The sequence below is a fragment of the Lingula anatina genome, chromosome 2 (assembly GCF_051362555.1).
Source record: "Lingula anatina isolate TDL-2025a chromosome 2, LinAna3.0, whole genome shotgun sequence".
Taxonomy (NCBI): domain Eukaryota; kingdom Metazoa; phylum Brachiopoda; class Lingulata; order Lingulida; family Lingulidae; genus Lingula; species Lingula anatina.
The window spans coordinates 24,801,374-24,826,391 of NC_141768.1; the positions used below are offsets into that span (position 1 = coordinate 24,801,374).

General features: G+C 35.7%; 1 protein-coding gene across 14 annotated transcripts in view; it reads left to right on the forward strand.

Moving 5' to 3' along the window:
• The first annotated feature begins 5,238 nt into the window (after positions 1-5,238).
• Positions 5,239-25,018, forward strand: part of LOC106165545 (RNA binding protein fox-1 homolog 2) — a 51,104-nt gene continuing 31,324 nt past the window's right edge. For 4 of the 14 annotated variants that reach the window (XM_024076094.2, XM_024076093.2, XM_024076095.2 and 1 more), the window contains exon 1: positions 5,240-5,736. In XM_024076094.2, coding sequence (XP_023931862.2) covers positions 5,509-5,736 — 228 coding nt within the window. In that variant the 5' untranslated portion in view covers positions 5,240-5,508. Of the gene's footprint in view, positions 5,737-21,673; positions 21,875-23,692; positions 23,810-25,018 lie in introns of those variants that run through there. The other 10 variants (XM_024076090.2, XM_024076091.2, XM_013543762.2 and 7 more) reach the window with 5 other exon arrangements.

Sequence of the window (25,018 nt, forward strand, 5' to 3'; positions counted from 1 at the left end):
TCTTATCTGTTTATGCTTGTGTATTAAAATACAGGTTAAATAAGTTGTCAAATTTTCTGATCAGAAATTATACATTTCACAATTTTGGGTATAAATATCTATTATTATTTTACAAGAGGATATTTTTCATTTTTATCATTTATTCAGAAAATATTTATTCATCACTTGAAACGAAAATGTAAACTGTATACTCAACAGAGCGTGTCATTGTAAAGAAAGGATTTTTGAACTGCAATGGCTTCCTTGGTTGATTATGCCTTTTAGCAAAATAATAAAAATGGGATTGTATTTCTTTTCTTAGTTTAAACATATGAAGTGGGGAAAAGTCCAACTCGCATATCAAAAAATGAAGTTAATTCGTTTACCATAACTTAATATATGAAAAAATAAAATTTTAATTTGCCACATTTTATCTAGGCGCGTATGTAAAAAGGAAGTCAAATTAATTTATTGCCAAAATTTGCGATTAACAAAACTCGCAGCTCTGTTTTCAAATATTATTACACATGGAACCTGAAACCGCTTAGTTTTACTTAAAACTAGCAAAAAGGAATAAAACTTAAAAGATATAAATGCTATTTTTAAAATAAAAACTCCAAATAATTGCCCTATTGTTTTTATCATTAAGAGGGACCTTTGACTTGTTGAGAACTTTATCATCACTAAAAGTGTGTCAGTTAAAATGATTATTAATCATGGATTGATTCGTTACTTTTTTCTGCTGGAAATGGGCAAATACAAAACAGTACCTTGATTTTATTCAAATCCACTAAACAACGTACTTTTTTTTTGTACTTGCCCATTCTAAAACAGTACTTTGATTTTATTCATAGTAAACAGATACTTTACGAAGCCACTAAAAAAGCGAAATTTGTATTCCTTTTTATTTCATTTAGATTTATTACAATATAGATACGCACTAAAAGTACGAACGCGGCAACTGCATTAACGTGAACGGAGATAAATGCAACGTGACAATTACTATTTCAGTCGCGTGACTCCTCTGTTCGTTCCTATGATTCATTAATTCATCAGAAAATAACTTTCTCGGAATAAAATTACCAAATTTGCTCAGACAAGTGCGTAATTTCAAATAACACGAAATAGTTGTATTAACAGTAATGGATCGTATTGTACTATCCACCTTCTTGAGCAGATTGTTGTCAAACTGAAAGATATTTTGAGACACCATCTTCTGTTGAACGTTGATTAAAAATGTATTCACGAAGTATTTATAACCATATTCTTGTAGTCTTTTGTGTCAGGTTACATTTTTTATAAATACTTGTCAACGCATTCCCTCTTTAAAAAACTGGCAAATAAATGACAGATAATTTGGAGCAATAATACACGGTATTTATCACCCTTTCAGACATACCAGACATCTGAATAACCTAGCATTCGAGTTAAAATTATTTGAAATTAAATGACATTCTGTAAATCCTTCATGCGTATGAAATGCAAAATCCCCCTTTTCTATCCTTGGAAATGAAATAAGGCACTCAGTAACCTTGCTGTTTCTTTGAAACCAAAGAAAAGTGCCTTATGATTGATAACGACATAACCAATATCGCACAATCTGGACGTGTCTCTTACAATTATGAATTTACGGACAACAAACGCATTAGTAGTCATGTAGTTCGGTTTTTGATATAAGCTACGCTCCACCGAGGCTGAAGATTTTAGCGTAAAACTTCATTTTGACGAATTCAGCACCAGCTAAAATTCAAATACAGAGAGGGAGAAAGAGAACTTGTACATTTTAAAGATTTTTTTGTGATATAGCCGTTCATTATTTCCATTATCCATAATTCACAGAAATACTCATTAAGCTTCATTAAGATTTTTTAATGCTATCCTCTTAATCATAAAGCAGAATATCCTCGAGACATCGATTAGGTGAATTTTTACACGCATCATGAACATGCGACATTCTCGTTTTATTATTTCATAACATCATAAATATATGAAATAATTAAAATAAAATAAGACAATTAATCGCCTATCGTAATTCATACCCCATCTTAGACTAGTGGTTAGATTTATAATAGACACTTTAGCTGAAAGAACTTAGATATTAAAAAAAGCTTCTTTTCACAGGACTGGTCGCCTTTTCGAAAAAATATCCTTTCCTTTTTAACATTTGGTAACAGATCTATAAAATGAATATGCTTTAACATTGTGTTCACGGGTTGCGATCCGACAAACATTCTTTCATAAATAAAAATATTTTGATTTCGCCAATGAAGGTACTTTTTTTACAATTGGACAGAACGGAGCTCGATTGAATTTAAAAGAATTGCGAGCTATGAAGGCCGCGCATATACCCGTGTAGCTGCAGATCCTAACTTCCCTCTTCAACAACAAGATCATATGAAAACTATTTTTAAAAAAGCAATGCTGAATCGATTACGAAAAAATCTTTAAATTCTATTAAAATTTTAGTTCGTGGTTAGGAATAACGTGCTCCTTTTAACCCTTTTAACCAGCGTCCGATCTGCCCGTTAAGATCAATCCACCGTAAAATGAAGTTAACAGTTGAGCGGTAAACTTGTTACCGTGCCGGCGTGCCTTCATCCTTTGGCGGCTCAGGCGGCCATATCGACCGACAAAAGGGGTTCACAACACCTGGGCGGGCTATCAGGCTTTCAATTAAGTTTCGTGTATTGTGAACCTTTAAACGGTGGTATATATTTCACGCCTAACCAGGAATTCTGACAGACGGCAAATCGAAGCCAATGGCTCAGAACATTTTGCACGCTCATCCCATGGCGAATAAGCTCCATTGACTGGAAGATTGGCGTTAGGTCGCGTCAATCACCGTCCTTGTGCATGTAACACCAAGATGACGACCGTCCTCTGCCTGTAATTAGTCAAAGCAATTGTTTAAACTAAAAATAAAGTAATTTTTCTTCAATCAACAGCTACATATTGAAATACTTTACCTCCAATGTTTCGATGTCTAACAGAGCATCTTCACCTGGATACCCTCATTCCCTGATGAAGATGGTCTGGTAAACATCGAAATATTGTAGGTAAACTATTTCAATATTGAGCTGTTGCTTGAAAAAATACTTTATTCTTATAACATATGATGAAATTTTTCTCCAATTGTTTAAACCGCAGTGAATGGTGTTCAAGCAAATTACCTGTAGGCAAGGTTTTGTTTGATAGAAGGGGACGACTAGATATGCAAGCGCGTGTAAAGGATACCCAATCTAATAGATATGCAAATACGTGCAAAATGAAGGGCAGCATATATGAATTCGATTACAAGCAACAATGTTACTCTGCTTATTTATTTTTAGCACAACCCCTTTTCCATGAAATGAAGTTAAATATTTCATGTTTTCTTCAGCGCTAATTAATACGTCTCTAGTGAAACACATATTGACCATTCGTTTATTTACTTTATGTATTTATTATTTAAAGCTGACTTTCATTTTAATTATTATTTCGTCTTATTTTTTATCTTGGATCGCCCACTTAAAACATGTCTACAGGTAGCATGTCGTTTTCACATATGCCGCAAAAATCGATAAATTCCAGCTCGATGTCCACAATCGATCTGCATTCTATTATTGCCCGGTTGCTTTTTTCAATAATTGTATTAGCAAGGCATCAGGGACAAATCCAGGATTTTTATCAAATTATATGTAATGGACTTCTTTTGCCTATTTATTATGCTCTTTTTTTTATTCACCCATTAGCCATTCTTCGGGGGAAGCGTACTTCGTTTCCTCAATGATACGAGACGATTTGTAGGCCTACTGTTGAAATGATACTTTTATTCAAAGTTATGACGTGCTAATATCTTCATCAATTCAACTTTCTTTTATTTTGGGTATTACGTGTATAGCACCGGCCTGGTTAAAGAATCTCAAAACTACATTTATACTTTGTCAAATAATAGTTTCATTAAAATTAATTTCAGCCTTGATATTCCATGGGTTAACATGATAAAATATGTATTTTTTTATGCGTGAAGGGGTTCTGTCATTTTAAAATCATTACCGAATGCATTTGTGTAAAAGTATGTGTGATAAAGCAGTTTTGTTAAAGGACTTAAATAAGTCATGTTGGCAACACATTGCAACGAAATTCGGGATTAGGCCAACGCAAAAAGGCTCATTCAGGGAGATCAAAATTCAAAATGTAATCTAGAAAAACGCCTAGGCCTACGCATAGGCCTAAGGGCCTACAGTTTTCAATGTTTGTTACAGAATGAGAAGGCAAAGATGACAATGGACCTTTAGGGAACCCTTGGACATAATAAGGTTATTATGTCCAAGGGGAACCACAAAACCTGTCCAAAATTTACTCCTGCACCTTTTATGGCATAATGTGAAGCTAACGGTCGGTGCGGCACTACAAGCTACATCATGGCGGCATTTTCTGTCTTTAAATGCCAATCTTATGTTTTTAAATATTAACTTTAAATCTAGACATGACAGTGAATAAATCAAAACATATCTAGCCCCAATGTGTGCGCTCAGTGGTAAATATAGAACTGTTAAAACTGTAAACGAGAAGTAGGCCTACACATGTAGTCCCAAAATTAGGGGGTTTGGAGGTAGCTAAGAATTGCTCAAGTAGGCCTATTCTAGGGTCTTCAGTCTTTTTGCAGTGTAAATGAAATGCCAAGTAAATTTTATCTAACAAACAGTTTTGGGATGAAGGCACATGATACCGATTCGATGAAAAGGATCTCTTCGATGTAAGACAGTTAAACCCAACTTTGATCCGCCAGCGTCTCCCGTTACTGAGCGGACCAGCATCTCGCTCTAGGCCTAGTAGACCGCTGTCCAGACGTTGCCGCACTGCAAATGAAGTTGATCACCATCTCCTTCCCACCCATCGCACTGATGTAGTTACGTGTCATGAGTCGACGTATAATTTTTCTAACCTTTTTGTTATTAAATTACCATACAAATACTGCCTATCAATAACTTAGATAGAAAATCCATAATTGGAAAGGGAGAACGCACCAAGCGCGTATTGACATGTGGCAACACTAATAAACTGATCACTAAAATCTCGGGGGTAGATCAAAGTAGATTAGGATGAAAGTGTTTTCACAATGCCATTGTTCCATATCGATTTTCCTTGTTCTGCTACCGAAAGGTTTTGTTGAACAGTACTAATACGGCTTTTGTTCACATCCAATGACCTTTCATTTTGGCTCACTTTTAGCCGCAAGGTGGCGCTGCGTACAGGAAGCGCTAATGACATCCGGGCCATAACAATGTGCTCATTTACTTGTGGATTCGAATGCTTAGCAGGTGTCCAAAATAGCTTTCATCAGTGTCAACAGTAGCGTGGCCAGGCTTTAGCCCACTAGAACTCAATGATACTGAACACAGTGTTCCTACCATTCATGTGAATCGACGTTTTGTTTTTTGAGTCCAGGATAAAGTCGAAGGAGGGGCAAGGAGTGGGAGTTAATCAGGAACTCGTCGTTCAGGGAGAGTGACTCGGTGACAGCTGATAACAGTGAATCTAATAACAATGAAAATGGCGGAGTCTGATTGTCAACCAGCTGAGAATGGCGTCCATTCTCCCGGGACTCAGCTGAAATTGGGTGTTAAATGTCCTCGCCTGGATATGAGCACGGTGAACTGTAAAACTGTCCTAGACGGACTGGACCCCGCTGTTGTTATCGTGCCCAAACTCAATGGACTGGACACAGAACATAACAACAATAAAACTACCACCGATCAGCAACAAACGAAACAGGTAAGCTCCTTTTTTTCTTATGACACATTTTTTCTGTTGTTGGTATACTTCACAACAATAATGTACGTGCTATTATAGTGCACACACGTGGGATAAGGAAACGGGAAATGATTACCACGCACTATCGTTTAATATTACCGGAACGAAAGTGCAAAGCACACAGCGTTACCAAAAGTTGATTGTTTTTCCTAGGGCAGAGCAATATTGGAAATACAATATTTATGATCACTCAGGTGGTGTCATGATTTATCATTTCGTGTTGGGCTTTGTTGCATTGTATTTCAGGTGTTCTTCACTGAGTCAGACGTCTGCTTGTAAATTAGCATATGTCATCATGTTCTTTGTCAATTTCATTAGTGTGAAATGGATTAACAGAAATAATTCTAGGTACGACCTTTAACAAAATTGAACAAATGTATGGAGAGTCTTGCTCTTGAATGTTGATTGGTGCGTAATTGAAGTTTTATAATGAGATTAACAGCTGTGAACTAAACAATGTATGATAATGGCTTTACAGGTAGTTATAACTATACTAGTATGGGGGGTTGCTCTTTTTTCTCTCTCTTCTTTATGTTTTTACAAAAATGAAAAGGTCATACATGATCATTTTTTATTTCTTTTTGTAGAGTCATTTATTTCAACAGATAACTGCAGAATTACAACTCAGTATCCTGTTTTTTAAACTTAATATTTCTTTGTCACCCAAGTCAATCTGGGCAGACGAGTGATGTCATGCTCTAGCAGAAATTAATTTAAGAATTGCCTGACGGTTTGTTTCAGAAGTCTTCTTGAAGGCATGTTCCTAACTGATGAAATTAAAGATATGAGTTGAAGTGATCTCAGTAAAGTTACCCTTCAGTGTTGACGTATGTCAGGAGCGCAATATGGTATTCTGATGTTAAAAGAAGAAAAGTAACATACAGACATAATAGTTCACCTCCAGTCTAAAGTGGTATTTGACTCATTTCCCCAATAATGTAAGCTTTGTATGATATTGTTTGTTCCAATTCATTATACAAATGATCCTGTTAGCCGACCACACATGTTTCTCATCATCTATTTTAATCCAGTTAATATGCGCACTAGGCATGTTTGCTGAGAATGTAGGAGACCTCAGGACAAGTAAATATTACAGTGGAGCTTAATGTAACATACACCTGGCAAGCTGTTTGACGGAATGACATTTTGTGGCAGGTATAAATACTGTATCGTTGTCCATATGGAGGTGGAGTTAAAATAAAATACCATAGCCTTATCAAAAGTGTATCACCTTGAACCGCTGTGTACACACTGTACGTTTGCCCACTATCACATAATTGCTGATTTAGGGCCTTTCGAGAGATTTGTCAGTTGTAAAACCCGGACTGGATATCCTTTTTATCACAGTGCAAATAATCAGGTCTATAATATTGATCCAAACATAGCAATCAATGTCTGGTTTGAGCTTTCTGCACCATTTAATGCATATCCTATAGAGTTGTGGTGGTTTTCTATCAATTTTGCTGATCTGTGTTCTTGGAGGAGGAGGATAAATGGAGAATTAAACTGTTCTAAATCATACATACTATTTTTCTTTCTTTATTATTGCATTTATTTTTAAACGGATGTTGAATATCTTGCAATGCAACATTTGTCTATGGCCGTAAGAATTATAAGCAACAAATCCTATTGATCTTGGGTATTAAACATTGCAATACTTCCACTCCATTGTCAACATTTGGGACTGATTGTATACATAGCAAATACTATGTTGACAATGTTGGCCAAGATGCCATAATGCCACTCATTGTGAATAAACCAACAATCTCATAGCACCAGCCTTTCTATAGCCGGCCCCAGTCATAAGGTTTGATTAGCCAGATTCCATTAACATAAACTCTTTAAATTTGCATTCATAATATTTGATATAATTCCTTTTAAGAAAACACTTGGAAATAGAACTGCTACATGCTTTTTCTGCTTGAGTGTTACAAAGGCATGTCATGTTTTTCAAGTGTCGCCGTTCGTCCATTGTCCCCTGGCCAAGTCTTTGTTTGGCAGTATTGTGACCGAGGGGGAGAGACGGCTTTTATTCACAACATACCCCCATTGTGTATAGTAACCCCGCTTCCCAAGGCACACAAACTAGAGGTCTTTAAGCAAACCTGTAGGTGTAAACAGAGAAGGAAATGTATGCAAACACTATTGTAGTTGATCAGTGTCTGGAGGTATTTGAAGTTACTTTTCAGACAATAAATAACGGCCTAATCTGGACTGTTGATACATTTCACATAGATAAAAACTTGCTGCATCTACAGATTCAGAAGTGTCTACTGTAGATTTTTCTCTTATTGAGTTACAAGTAGTATCAAATTACTAATAAAACAACCTTTTAACTCTTCAGTACCCAGATATAAAGAAGAAAAAGTTTAGATAAATTTAAATGTTTTTCTTATGATTTTATTATGAAGACCTCATCATAAGCAGAAATTACAATAACAGCTGGGAGATTATTCTCTTTGGAAATTCATCAGTAATCCAAATTGAAAATAGAACTGTGAGTCACTTGACCTATAAAATAAGAAAACTAATAATGGTGTTCACATTTATGTATGCTGATATGTATTTTACGAGGGTGTGATCAAGCATATAAATTGCTAAAGTAATTACTGGAAGGAAAGCAAAGCACAGAGTAATGTCAGTAAAATTTGTTATGTTTGTTACATCAGTTGGCCGTGATGAACATGAACAGAATAAAACAAATGTTGGGTATAGTTATAAAAAATAACAAAGGGTTTGTTTTTTTAATATGATGAAAAAAAAAGTAATCACATTTATACTTTTGGTTGAGGAGGGCTTCCAGTATCAGATATATTGTAGTGTGTGTTGTTGTGAGATAAGCACATCACATTTGTGGTGTTTTGGATGGCATCACTCTTAAGGAATGCCTCCCCCCTCCCCAGTATGGTTTTCCTTTAAGGGGAAACCATTATATTGACACTGAACCTGGCACTTCTCGTGCTGCGTTTTATGACATGAGCTTTCGGGGTACACCCTGAGTTTCAGAGGTCGTTGGAAACTCCTCTCTATTATCATTATGCCATTGTTGTTTCCAGCAATGAAACTCAGGGTGTCAGGATATTGGATAAGTGGAAAGGAAAGGGGCCTGGTAGCTTCCAGCTCAGACTTCCTGTAGAAGTGGGAATCATGTTCTTCTATTGGGATTAATCTTGAATTATTGAGCTGGAAGTGGAAGGATGTTCATATTTTATACCAGATGAGATTGTGATTCAGAAGTGAAAAAGAATGGGAAGAGAGGAAGAACATCTGTTTGAAAAGATTACATTGCTATTTTTATCAATGGTTTGTCACCCAGAATAGAATAGAATAATTCAATTTATTCAATTGCCTGATAATAAATAGTTATGCAATGAACAGCCATTTGTAGGTTTCTTTATGTATTTGTTTGACATTCCTTATGTTACTTAGATAGCATGACTATGTGGGTGCATCAAGCTCTTGGGAGGGGGGGGGGGGTAACCACCATTGGATGACGGACCTTCAAAGGCAGGTCTCACAAAGGACATTCATTTGAAAGTTGGTTTTATCTTTGAGACAGAAAATTTCAAATTCAACCCAGGTAAATTTAGTTTAGTCCACTGAGGTAAAGTGACTATCACTCAGAAACTTTAACCATTTCTCACTTTTTGTGAAATAGAACTAGGGAGTAATAATGATTTTAATAAGGGCAAAAAAGACTAGGATTTTCACTGTTAAATTTTAGGCCGACTTAAGACTCCAATTCCTTTGTGAAATTGGCTCTTGCTTCATAATTCCTTCTAATGAAGACAGTGTTGAGCCAGTGGCTCTTTTATAATGGCTCCCTAGTTGATTGCAGCTGACTTTGGGATATGGATGTCAATAGTAATATGACAAGTTGATAAATTTGTTTCTGTGATTAAAGGAAGGTGACGTGAAGATCTGAAATTAAATCTAATTACGTGAAGTTTTTTTGACGGATCTGAGCGAAATAACAAAGAAGCTGTGTCTCATGAATGAATGATGGCTGGGAAATCTTGGTTTAGGTTTTATAAAGATAAGTGACATAGAAGCTCAGTCTCTCTTTCCATTTTTGATTCTTTTCATAAAACATTTGATATTGGAACAGATGATTTGGTTATTTTTAACTTTTAATTAGGATCAGTTTTTATTAACAAAGACCAGAAGCCTTTAAGGCTTTAAGGTTCTAGTTACTTTGGCTTTAAGGTTCTAGTTACTTTGGGGACAATTTATTAATCCACTTGACTAATAGTCCACATGAAAAAATAAATAAATAAATAAAAAATAAATAAATAAATAAATAAATAAATAAATAAATAAATAAAGATAGAATTAGATAATGCATGTGCCATCTTTGATATGTACAGATATTTATGGTTGACTGAAAATGCCCTAATGAAAAGAACTTAAACTTGTTCAATTTGATATTTAATAAATGTGATGAGGGTTAATTCTTGACTATGACTGAAATCACTTAGTTCAACGAGCAACAATATATAGTTTGCATATATTCATTTACATCTAAATAAGTAAATTTAAACTGACATAAATACACTGTCATATAATTATCAGTTTATAAAGATGACAATTTAGTTTCAAATGTTCAGTTTTATCAAATTCATTTGAAAGACAAATTATTTTGAATACCTTCTTTGTATGTTGTGATGTTATATAAAAAACTATTGAGTTACAGCTGTGCTGTGATCTTGGGAGTTTATTCATAAGGTGGAAATTTTTTTAAACTGTTGCTTGTTTTTCGTGCCCAATGGAAATTGAAATGAAAATTTGTTCTTGGTTTTGTCATGGGGCACCTGCAGAGAAAATAACCATTGTCCTCAACAGATTTAAGACAAAGACTAATAGCACTGAAGTACGCATAATTCTATGGTGACTCTATGCAGATAACTCTGCAAAGGATTTTTTTCTGAAAATATAAGCTAAGCATTACTTTGTCAATCAAAATACCAAGTATTACAATATTGTTATGTTGTTCATATAAATACCATGGTAGAACCATTACAGTGGTACTGTATATATAGAGAGGCACGGAACCTGGTTTTTTGGGGAAAAGATAAATTGGTACCTTGTTTGGGGGCCATTTTCCAATAGGGAATACTAAAAAATATATGGCCTCAATACAACATTTTCTTACCTACAGTATAACTTATAATGTAGTTTGAAAATTGAGGCAACATTTTTGTTGCCTATATTTTATGTTACATGTGATTAGAGCCACCTGCCAAAAATATGTCCCAGTATTAGGTTTTATTTCACAGCTGCTGTCTTTTTTTTCATCAGCTTTTACCCGAGTGCAGTGTGGAAGAGAAGACAGTCAGAGCACTTAAGAGGAAGTAGTAAAAAAATCAACCTGCAGGGACACTAAAATTGGTTTTGCCTGTAATGTCAACAGATTCTGAACAGAATATTACTTAAGGTGGTCCCTAATGTTTTCTTCTGTGCTTTTTGCTTTTAGTTTTTTATCCCCCATTTGGTTGAGGCAGTAAGGTAGGAGCACTCTGTTCAATTTACCATGAATAATAAATAGATACATATGACGGGAGATTCACAATGCTTGATTGATTTCATTTGACAGATGTACCGCATCAAATTGATATGAATCATAATTGAGTATTGTGCATGGCACTAGTGATGAAAAGGAAAACAATTTATTGGCATTGATATATTTATATTTCATTATATTTGCATGTCAAGAAGTAACATGCATTTGGACAAAGGATCAAATAATGACTAGTGCTTATTTGGTAATCTGTTCCCCATGTCATTTAATTTTTCCTTCTGTAATCTACAGTAATAATGGTGGATTTATTGTTCTTTGTATCTGATGGGTGAGTGGCAGATATGGTTGTTTTGTCTACCTCCCAAAAATATTTCTCAATAACTGTCATATTTGCCCTGTTGTTGATAAATGGAATTACTGCAGGAGAAGAATTAGATTAAACAAAGGGCATCCCTGCAGAGTGAACATGCTCACACTAGCCTACCATCTGCCATGGTAGTAACTTTGTCTTTTGCTCATTCTTTTCATAAAGGGGATCACAAAGTGTGGGATGATATCCTGAGCTTTAAGCATGGGTCTTGTGGTTACCTGCTTTCTTGTGTAACTTGATTACTGTAATGTAGTTAAGCTGCCAGTGAGCAGGTGCTCGCTCAAACTGCAGAGATGTAAATCTAACCAATAGAGTTTGGAATGAATTTCCCAGGGGAGAGCTACTCCTAAAAAGCATTTAGATTAGAGCAGGAAAGGTTCCCTGGCCCCTCTCACTGTATACTTTAGCAATAACTGAACCTTCACTGGAATCCACGTGTAATTGAATGGCTTCAATTGCATTTGAAACTTGTCAAAACTGTGCTCTGTCTACTATTAAATGTGTCCAACTAAAAAGTGTATGTTGCCAAAATAGGTACATCTCGGTTTATTATAAAACAAAAACTACTGAATGGAACAAAACTTCTTTAATATTTATTTTCAAATAGTACATTAAAATAAATTTGAGAGACACGATGGCTTATAAGGTATAATTTTGATGACAATTTTATCAGTGAGGAACCAGTTATTTGCATGAATGCATATTTATTGAGCATATAACAAGTAACCCATTATGATTATTTCTAAATTCATTTATATAGTATTAAATTATATATTTAGCAGTAAAACTTTGCTAACAATTCCAAATTAGCTGCTATGTATTTTTAATAATTATCAGACGTACCTTTCTTTGGCAGCAGAGACCTTTTTTTATGTGACAGGTGGTGTTTATGGTCTGGGTAATAATTTATAATGGAAGCTTGCCTTTCATATTCCTCATTTTTCATAATATGCATTTTGGCTCAGTAATGCTCAGTCTGTGATATGAAATCTTGTACCAAACCACAAATATGTCTGTTCAAAAAGCCTTCACCATCAGTGTTACTTTCAACTTTTCATTCTGATGATGAAAGGGCTTATTGTTGCACATGGATGTTGTGTACATATGTGCATGCATTTGCATGCATATGTGCACTAGTATTTGTGTGCCATGATATGTATATGTGTGCACATGTTCAAGCTGTTGAACTCACAAGACTGCACTACATTGAGTATGTTGATAATTTTGACTCTTTTACACACAGAACACAAAAATATGTCCACAGAGTACACATAGACCCTATTCCCAGAGATTAGATCGATCCAACTAGATCGACCTAACTCCCTGGGGGTTCACGCTAAATAGCTGTCAGCCCCATGGAGATAGATCAATCTTAAATCTATGGGAATGCGCCCATATATTGGCCTCCTTTGTCCCAAATGTGCACATGTTATATAGCACTGGTGCTGAGCTTACTTATGCCCAGATTTTAGTGTGCATGAAAAGGTTCATCAAATCGGGCATAAGTAAATTCAGTACCTGTCCTTTTTTTAACGAGTACATTTAGGACGAAGTAAGCCAAGATGTATAGTTACTCAGTACACACATAGTTTAAAGTATACTGTGTATAAAACAATTAACACCAGAATTAGCAATCTACTCAACACATCTCATTCTACTAAATGCACCTTCATGTTTGTGTGTGAAAATGATAAAAAAATTCTTTTTTAAAGAAGGGGAAAAGTGGCTTAAATAAAACTGGGTTCCCATGCCTAAATCGATCCATCTTGATCGGTCTATCTCCCTGGGGAGTCTAACAAAATTGCTGTCAACTAACCAGCTTAAATGTCTGTCACGCCTACCGAATCAGCTAGGGGGTAAAGATAATTACCCCCTAACAGCTTAACTAGGAATGACAGACATTTAAGCCGGTTAAGTTGGGAATGGTCCCTTAGACCCAATTTCCAGAGATTAGATCGATCTACTTTAGATCGACCTAACTCCCTGGGGGTTCACGCTAAATAGCTGTCAGCCAAGCGGACATGAAAGTTAATTACCCCCTTACAGCTTGTAGTAGGCGGGACGGACATTTAAGCCGGATTAACTGACAGTAATCTAGTGAGACTCCCCGCGGGGATAGATCGATCTAAAAGCTCTTAAGGTAGCAAAATAAGTTTGTTTCCTCATGTTGTAGTGAGTGGTGACCTCCAAATACGTTTGGTGCAATCGCTAAAGTAATAAACCAGCGTTCATAGATACCCGCACTTATCTGCACACATGCGCAGTAAGATCTGTACAGGTGTCGATTCCGGTAAGTTATCCGGATCGCGCTTAGAAATCCACCTCGCTTGCAGGATTTTGAAAATGCGCATTTTCAAAATCCTCTTGCGTTCACACTACTGCATTTATTCGAATTGTGACCTAATTCGCAACTTATCCGGATAACTGAGCGTAGTGTGAACGGGGTATTAAAGTAGGACCTCTCAATGTGCACAGACTCTCGCTAAAGTTTTCTGTTGTGAAAAGGGCCATTGTTTATTACAAGGTCAGATCGTTGCTATGATGGTGTATAAACTTATTATACTAAAAGAAAGTGCTTGAATATATCAGCCATATATGTTGTATTGAATGTGTAGCATAGGATTGATGGAAGGACCATCAATAGCAATTAATTCATAAATGTCCATGGACTGATATCTTTAAGTAGCCATCTGTTCACAGCTGTCGGGGTGAGATTAACAGTGATCAAACCCTTTCAATGGATTTCACAGTTGGCAAGTGTGGAGAGTGAGAACTTAAGAACAAGAGCTTTCCATTAATATAAGTACTAGTAGAGGATGGCTCTGTTAAGTATGGGGATATTCAAAAAGTGTGTGATAATGTGGGCATTCAGTACTTTCTATCAGACAGGAATATTGGGATATTTAGTATAGATTAATGTTCGATTAAAAAAATTATTTTCATAAATTCTGTTTTTCAAGTGGTCTTTGTTCATACAAACTTCATATATATGCTAAAACTGACTTAAATTGGCTAAACAAAAAGGGCTTGATTTTACTAATTTTAGTCAAATTAAAGCCATTTGAATAACAGACTGACAAAAAAGTGGTGAATTGGCTAAGTGAAAAAAATTGCTAGCGCTACCCCAGTATATATATATTTGTTCTTCCTTACTGACATAGTAGAAAAGTATTTGCACTACATATATCAATTCTGCCATACATAACAGTGTAACTAAGACCCCATTTCCATAGATTTTAGATCGATCTATCCCTGTGGGGAGTCTCACTAGATTACTGTCAGCTTAGCCGGCTTAAGCGTCTGTCCCGCCTACTAAAAGCTGTAAGGGGAGTAATTAACTATGGTGCGCGCTCGGCTGACTGCAATTTAGCTTGGGAGTTGGATCGATCTAAATATCTGGGAATACACCCTAAAATTTCAGGAAAATATGTTTTGCTGCTTGTCTCTAATTTTACAGATGTCTAATACCCCATTCACACTGCCTTTTGAAAAATACAGATTTTTCAAATTTGAATTGCTGGTGAAAAATCTGATTAGCTTGTTTGTTCACCCATGCAAAACGATACCGAATCCCACATTGAAAAATTTCAGGTTTAACTTCCATTCTGTTCACATTTCCAGTAAATTTCATATGCTTTTAGATTTCAACAATAAATATCAAATCTGTCCATTGTCAAAGTGTATGTCTGAGAAACAATACAGTTCTCTTGAGCTATTTTGCATAAAACACTCTCATTTGGATAAAGTTTCTTTTATCCAAATATGCAGACTAGGTCATAATCTTGGGAAGACAAAAATCAATTTATTAAAATGTGTTCAGTATTTAGCCAAAATTTACAAAGCTTCTGAGTGCCCCACCAGTGATGGGCAGTAACCAGACCATCAATTTGAAAGATACAGTAACATTCTTTTATTAAAACATCTATCATCTGCCAGATATGATTAGAACTGGCAAATGGCCCACAAATCAACCAGCTTCATTTTGTGGCAACATTAATGAATAATTCCTTCATTAAGCAGTCACAAAACCACACAAAAACAATACGCTAAGTACTGATCTTAAGTCTACAATAGATAGGTATTGAAAGGGAGGGGGAGAGAGAGCAAATCTATAATCACATAAAATCCAATCTATAGCAGTTCAGTTTCAACCCACCACACAATAATGAACATTCTATGTATAATAAATACAAAATGCCCAACTTCCCTAACACCATATATCTTATACCAGACCACAATCACCATTACAATGTATACATTACCATATCAGGCTGGCAATGAAGCATTACAAGGAAATCACCATGATAATAAGGAACATTATCCAATGCTTGACTTGACTCAGTTTCTGAGTTACATTTAGAAATCACTAATACTGCCATCAATAGCTGAAGATAGCAAAGCACGTGACAGAAATCCCAAGTGGATATAAACAAGAGTTTGAGCACATTCTGAACAAGTTGATCCAAGGACTTAATATGGAGGATCCACACAAAAGCAATGCCGCTAATTCCCTGATGGTCACCCTGCCTCCACATGTACTGTTGCTTCAGGGGCCTAGCAATTAAAACTTGGTGCCGAGATTTAATCTGGTTAATGGTGCATGTGGAGGCGGGGAGACCATCAGGGGATAAGGTGGGCTTGCTTTTTAGTGGGGCCTGCCATATTTAGTTTCTTATGGTCTCCCCACCTCCACACACGCTGTCACTGCAGGGGCCTAGCAAATTAACCTCTGAACAGAGATTCAATCCATTTAAAGGCACGAGTTTAGTCTGGGAGACCATCAGGAATCGGCAGCAACACTTGAACTGTGGGGTCTTTGACTATGTGTTCTTACACAATAACCTTTGCTGGATATTGTAGTATATTTTTGCATATCCACAGTGTTATATACCCCGTTCACACTACAGTCATTTATCCGCATAAATAGCGAATTGGATCCCGATTGGGATAATTGTAGTAGTCTGAACGTGTAAGGATTTTTGTTAACCAGTTTCTCAAAATCCTGCTTGCGAGCTGGATTGTCTTACTCTTAAGCAATTTGAATAACTTACCGGAAGCAACACCTGTACAGAACTGTGCATGTGCGCAGAAAAGTGCAGGTATCTATGAACACTTGTTTATCACTTAAGTTATTGCATCAAACATATTTACAGTTCACCGCTCCCTACAACATGGAGAAATGTAAACTTATTTTGCCATCTGAAACGTTTCAAGAATGCTGGAATGTCTTTTGAATTACACTTGCCGTTACAAATAAAAACAGAAGGCAAAAGCTGAGTACAATTAGAGCCATAAATGGCATCATATTTTTGTTTGGTATTTTGAGTTTTCCTGTGCGGCGCATGCGTATCCAAAATAAAGGTCTACATTAACATTATGTCAGGTGTTATTGTTTTCATCTTAAATCAGGTGCATAATAAAATGCATTGAAATACAAATACTTGAAAAAAATTACAGCCTTTGCAACTCAACAAAACCAATTCATGGCTGTGGCACATAAACATTTCAAGTCAAAAGCTTTTATAAAATCCAACTGCTATGATGTTGGAATTATGTATTTTATAGTCAGTAGAGAAGAATGCCTTTGCTGAAATTTGCACTTTCAATCAGCAGGGCTCGACATTAGCGCCTGTCCGCCTGTCCGGGACAGGTAAAAATTCAGTTCGGACAGGTGAAGTTGCAGGGTTGACTGTCCGACGGACAGGTCATGCTTTATGAGAAATTTGGAGCAAAAATCTTTTAAAAATCATTTTTTTGTTGCATACTAACGTCTTTTTGCCTCTTCCTAGACGACATTGAAAAAGAGTGACCTACTTTTGGCACAAAACACATGCAGTCGCAAAACGAAGTCTTAGCAAACTTACCGCCAAATTATGAAAGTGAACACCCTCCAGAACTTCAGCAGACAAAATTTATTCACATATCAGGTTCACTACTGAACATTTATTTAGTTAAAAATTTACGTGGTTTAGTAATAAAGACACTTCCATAAACAGAATCTACACAAGTACTGTGCTGGAGCCAGATTGGACTGGATGAACTGGCTATATCTAGTTCGTTGTCAAGGCAACAAACTGCCTGTCAATCAAACACGTTGTATGCTATCTGCTCACTATAGACAGTGATATCTTTGGGGCTGAAGATCTTGTTGAAATGTTGTTTATTTGCCAAAATATAACCTGAAATTTTGTATGATGTTTTTTTTAATGACTCTAGCATCACCTGTGTTATTTACAGTTTAAAATTTAGTGCTGGAATATGATAAATTAATTAACATTGCTCTCATATACCAGGGTGATATTGATGTAAGGAAGAAATTAGTAATTACAAATATGAGAATTTTTATAAAAAGAGGGGGAACTTTTTTATACTGATTTTATTTAGTTCATGTATGTTTAAAAAATCAAACACGTGATAACCCCTTAAAAAGTTAAATTGTTAACATAAATATAAGTAAAGTATTATAAAATTTCTTTAATTTTCATTGAAATTTATTCAAATATTATAAATTTTGAATATTTTAATAAAATTAATTTAACAGTACTGTACCCCCTCCCCACTTCCCACTCAGGGTTTTTTTTTTTAGCTTTGGTTAAACTTCATGTGAATCTGTTATCAAATTGCAGACTTACAATTAGTAGACCCTGTACCCCAAATCCTAGGAGAAGCCCTGATGTGAATTATCAGACTTAAATGCAAGATTAAATCTTCAGGAGTTCACAAGTATGAAAAAACAAATTTTAATCTGAACATAGATTCACTTTAAGGTGCATTTTCGGGGCTCATATGATTGAATGTTTTGGTAATATATACATTAATTTAAATGTATGACCACACATATAAATTGACAAAGTTCAAACGTATGAATAGAAAAAAATTATTGGTTTTGTGGACAGGTTGGATTGAAAATCGGACAGGTCAAATTTATGAGCACCTGTCCGAAGGACAGGTGCTCATAAAAGTTAGTGTCTAGCCCTGAATCAGGTAAGAGGGAGATCCTATGCTATGGCCCATAAGAACATCTTAAAGATTTTTTCTCAAATTAAAATAATGGCTGATCAGGGCCCTGTAACTCGAAAGCATCGCGTATTGTGAATAGCGATATCACAGTGTTTTATATGGGTCGAGTATGGGCCAGTTATGGAATCGAGACGCTTGGGCTCGGTCGCAATGCACGATGCTTTCGGGTTACGGGACCCAGCTTTACAATACCCAAATTGTAATCCAGAGAGAGACCAGCTGAGGTCAGTTCGAGTGGTTAGTGTCACTGAAGGCAAGGTAAGGACAAATGTTATAACTGAGAAAGAAATGGATAATAGTATACAAATGATCAAAAGTGTGATTGCCCATCCTTTCAAATAGATTGAAGGTGAACTTCAAAATCACTTATTTCAGAATTACATTTTTTGGCTATGATTTTGTTTTGAGTGCACAAGATAATGAGTCAGAACTTATATGTGCCAGACATTATACCATGAAGTACCATTAGATACATTTTCATTGAAAAAAGTTTAATGCTGTTTTATCTATTTAATTTACAGATTTAAGCATAGAAGGCCTTGGCTTAAGGTTAGCATCTTTATATCTTGTTATTTATTTATTTATTTACATGCTTTTGTACAAGAATGGCAGCCAGGGTGTGCTGCAGGAGTAGAGGATTTAGTCTAGATGTTGCCAGATAGCAACATGTGGAAATCAAAGGCTAATTAATTATAAAGGGAGAAATGAGGTTTTTGGTTAGACTGATAATGCATGTTTTGATGATAAAACACAATTTGGAATACGAGAACCATGAGCCACATATCCTGTTCAAGTGATCCACGTTTGTTTGATGGATATGTAACATCAAGTCACGACTCACGAGTCATGCAAGTCTGTTATCTCAAAACTTCAGCAGGGATTATTTTTAATGTTCTCCTGGTAGACCATGGTACTGCACTAAATTAAATTGCATGTAACAAGACATTAGTTAGATCTGCCGGGAAGGAGTGGGCCTGTCACCACTGGGAGGAGTGCTGAGGTTGTTTCTCCTCTGTAGCAATGATCAAAATCTGTTTCATCAGGGAAAGGGGGGGGGGGAGATTCAGGAGCAGATGTGAAATGCTTAAACTCGACATTAGCAAGAAAAAGATAAAAAGGATTTGATCTTCAAAAAAAGAAAGAGAGATTTAAGGAGAAATGTTCTACTATAGGTTTGACAGTATTTCAAGAATTTTTTTGTAATGAAGATAGCTTCCTATTATAGACTTTTGGTAAAGATTTTATCTTCTAAGTAAGATGGTAATAAGGTCGTCCTTTTATCTCTGTCCTTTCAAGGTGAGATAATTTTTCACTGTCAGTGTCTTCGCATGCAGTTTATATAAAAAGGTCTGGTTTCAAAAGGGCAAAATTAAGCACGAGCTGTTCAATTAAAACATTTCTCTGTTATGTCAAAACTTTTTGCACAGACCTGTAAATATTTGCTTAGTGTTTGAGATGCTGCAGTCAACACAGAAGTGCATGACATTAACTTGAAAGAAAATTTTGAGCAGTTCTCTATTTTTTGCTTAATGTGATGTCTGTGGTTGTCTATTAACATAAATATTTATTTATCCTAGCTATTAGCCAGAGTGTGGTTGGGCGAATTCAAAGCTTAAATCATGGTGCATTGCCTTGACAGAAAAATTTCTCTTTCAGTAAGGTGCTTATATGAATTATTATCTCCAATGAGACCTCTTGTGTAAGGTGCATGTAAAGATACTATTAGTCTGTGATAAAAATTGTTATTGATGGTGAAACAAAACACATTTGGATAAGTAGTACTTTTCGAATATTTCATATTAACCAAATATTATGTGGGTTTAGGTTATGTTGGATCAATAATGTATGAATTGTTATGGTTGAGGGTCATTTTCTTTTTATGATTTTTCATTAAACAAAACACATGGAGTGCTGATATATTCCTCCAATTTTGTAAGTATGGTGTTTAGAATCACCCCTCAAGGAGGCTGATAAATATTAACAAAAAGCTTTCCTAAATTAAGGGGTCCAAAAGAGTCTCCTGTGAAAATAAAATTGTCCATTTAAGGTCAGAAGTATATGTGACCTCTCACTTTGATGATAGCTTTGGTCCCTTGTGAGGTTCGATTAAAACTGGACATACATTATAATGTCATTACTCACCCCAAATGTAGATTATGTCTCCGTAATGCCACTTAGACCAAAGAAAATAGAATTACATTGTTTTCTCCAGAGAGTTGTTACAGACTTAAGTCTTCCATTTTCGCCTAATTTGTATTTCCTAGAATCCCATATCATGAAAATTAATGGACAAGTTGCCAGGCAGATGATTGTCAGCAGACTGATATTTGAGGTAACGAAAAAAAACCCAGAAATTTTCCATAAAAGCACTTAGAATTGATATGAAAGATAAATCCATGTCCATTAGAAATCTACCAAAAAATGACAGTTATATAATTATTTTGGTAATCTAATTATATAAGATCAATCATTCATAACTGAAAAAAAAAATCAGATTTTGTTAGATTTACAAAACACTACTAGCATTTGTTTAATGAATTTTCTGACAGCTATAGTAACAGAATACATTAATTTTTGTGATTGAATTGAAGCACTGAAATCAAACACTGAGAATATTTTTGCAAGCATTGCACATAGGCAGCAAAAGACAGGCAGGTTTGGTTTGCCAGTAATATATTAATATAAGAAATTAAATTAATAATCAAAAGTTATTGTCATTTGACCTGTAGAGAACAAATTATTTTTAATCCATAATAGAACAAGGGAAAGCTCAAAAAGCAAGTTACAGTAACTAAAACCAACATTTTTCCAATATGTGGCTATTTTGATGTGGCCATGGCCATGCAGTTGTCATGAAGAGAGAGGCATATCCCACACCACAGGTTCGGTAACAACATAAAACCAAGCTGGAGTTCAAAGTTGCAGGAAAATGTGTTTTGGGCTGATAAAGACAACATACACGGATTCTCCATTGCTATCATGAAGCCATCTGGAGTTGATTGGAAACAGCCAGGAAATACCAGCAGGCCCGGCACAAATTTTTATAAAGAAAGGTCTTGTTTGGAAATAAGCATAAAAGATAGAGATCAGCTGGGACAGTAGCTTCCTCTCCTCTTCTCCCTTACTGCCTGCCACTGGTTTTGGTTCATTTGCCCACCAAGACCGTACAGATGTCACTGCCCAGAGAGGAGGTACGTGAATTGTCATTTTTTAAACCAGCGTCATCTTTCAGGATATGTGAATGTTGGAGTAACATGTGACTAAGGCACTGATATGAAAGTAAAACGCAAGTTTTTGCAGTGAGTCATGTTTTTGCCCCTGGTGCAGTTTACTCTTATTATTTGTCCTTTTTAAATTTCCATTTGGCATTTATGTCTTTTGCCACTCGTGATATACATTTGTTGAAAATCATACATTTGTTGAAAATTATTACTTGTTTGAATTTTGAAAAGATTGTATTGAATATGAGACTATGTTATTGTGGCTTTATTCATCAGATTTTATAGATGTTTAGTCTAGCTTGTCAATTAAGTTTTTTTGGGGGGGGGGAGAAGGAGTAGGTACTAGAATCAGTTTAGACTGAACGTTGAAAACTTCAGTCTCTAGTAATGTTGTAAAGTTTAAGATCTAAATACCAAGTGGAATCATTTCAGACACCAAATTATTGCCACAAGACCTCTTCCTTTAAGTATATTTTAACATGAGATCTGGGCTTTACCACAAGTTGTGACCCATTTAATGGTGTTATTCTCAAGTTTGACTTTTTACTATAATAGCAGACAATAGTAGTGCCTGTGTTTGGTGTATCAATATGCCAACTACTGTTACATGTGAATAAAAAGTATAATTGGACTGTTACCATATCAACAATGGGACACTTGATGTAAGGTGTTTAGTCATGTAATACTTGTGCAGTCAGATAGAAGAGAATATAATAGGAGATTTGTACACCAGTTTGGAGGTATAACTTCTCTCAAAAGTATCTTGTTAGTTCATTTCCTATCTTGTTGCTCTCAAAATGGTCCATGGTCACACCATACATAGTAGCATTTGGCACCTTTGAATGTATACCTTATCCATCCTCTTTATTGATTTTTTCATGTTCTTTTTCATTCTTTGTGTGGATATTTAAAAAAATGTTGGAAACCATGAGATCCTTTGCAATTTTTAGTGCTCACCACCTATCAACATACCCAAGTTCTAAAATTAGTAATAGCTAATAGATGAATGATTTTGAGGTCATATTCTTTTTGTCTACATTTATGCCTAGAAAACATTGTATTTATGGTTTTTCTTATAATTTTCACTGGTAGATAATGAGCTGGTCAGTCAGTACGTCTGCCTGTCAATCTCTTAGTTGGTCTGGCTCTCCGTCTGTCAGTTAGACCCCATTCCCATACCTAGATCAATCTAGCAGGATCGACCCATCTCAAAGGGGATTCTCGCTAAAGTGCATTCAGATTTAGGCTTCATTCACATGCAATGTCTATTTTCTAAATTCTATTTTCTATTCGCGGTATGTCTTATGATCATGGTCTGTGCCCTGAATATCCCGCAGCGTAATTACTGGCAGTGCGAGCCAGTTACTATAAGTTACTATAAGTAACTGGCTTGCGCTGCCGGTAATTACGCCGCGGGATATTCAGGGCACAGACCGTGATCATAAGATAGCGCGAATAGAAAATAGATTTTTAGAAAATAGACATTCCATGTGAACGAAGCCTAAGTGACCTAGATGTATTGCATGTCTACTGAAGCTGCTAAGCAATAACTAATTACCCCCTGACAGCTTCAGTAGGCATGCCAGACATATCATAACCGCATCATAACCATGCAGACATTGTAATTAGACTGATTATAATTTAGCGCGAAACCCCTCAGAGATGGGTCAATACTGCTAGATCGATCTAGTTATGTAAATGGGGTCTTAGTTGGTCAGTCAGTCATTCAGTCACCCCCTAGTAACTATGCTAACACACTCACCATTGGAATAATAGCATGGCATAAAGAACAGTGACTGTCATATGTCTCCCTTTACTGACAACAGGTGGTGTGAAAGTTTTACCAGCCTTTCTCCTGACCCCAAGGTCAGATCGGGGCACTCACAGGATGATGAACACTGTCAGGTATGATAGATGAAAGCACTTTCTTTGATTTATTTTATTAGCTGGGTGTCAAGGAGGCAATTGGGCATAAAAGCTTAATAATGGCAATGATTGATGTGGTTAAGAGACACTTAGACTACCTTTTTAGCAGAGATAATGTGCACTTACCACTAAAATGTCTTTTACAATTTCACGCTAAGACAGTTCAAGGTAGCCCTGTGATTATGAAATGCATGTGATAAAGATAAGATTATATACATAGTTTGTAAAAATTGTTTTCTTAATATTTTTATTGCATCATCTGATTAACCTTCCTTAATATTGTTGAATATTGTTATAGTTTGGATAATAAATGAGTCATCTAGGACAATTGGTGTCAGTAAACATCCTTGATAAGCTGTATTACTCTTTGACATGCAACATTACTCTGTGGGCCATTATATTTTCTTTTTCCTTCATGGCAACAATTCTCCTGTAGAAAACTTTTTGACAGTAAACATACCAGAACATCAGCGTCTGTTAATTGGATTTCAGCATTAATTTATTTGTAGACATTTAAATGTTAAAGATGGGACAAAAACTACACCTGGGTCTTTCTGTAGTTTGTTTAATGTCATTACTCTATCATAAATACAATTGTTGTCATCATTATCATCACCCTCCATTCTTTGGAAGAATAGCAGGGACGTGGTCACCCAGAGTTGCCTCTGTCTCATTATTCCTAGTATCTCATTTGGTTGCAGACTAGTATCATTCATGGTGATTGAACAGGTTGGATTTGGTCTGTGGTGTCCAAATATAAACTTGGAGACTGGTTGGTCTCATGTTAAGGCACAGTGCCCAGCAAATTTAAGTCTCTAATTGTCAAAAAAAAAAAAAAAAAAAAAAAACCCTGAATTGCAGTCAAAAGCCAACAATGAGCTAAGGAAAATTACAGTTGACAGCTCGCCCATCATTCTCTGCCCACTAATGTCTGATTATAGACCACTTGGTAAAAGTGCACTTCAGACTGAAATGATTGTCAAAAGGGCCTCAGAGTATTTATGTGAGTAAAACAGTAGCACATTAATCAAAGATGTATGGAGTGTGATGGATTATGGTTTATGAAGTCTTTGTCTTCTGGGGGTTTTGACATTTATCTAGAATAATATTAAGCTCTGTCCAAAGAAAGAAAGAAAGATATGTTCAGAAATAAATTGTGTAGCCCGATGATTCTCATAGTAACATTCT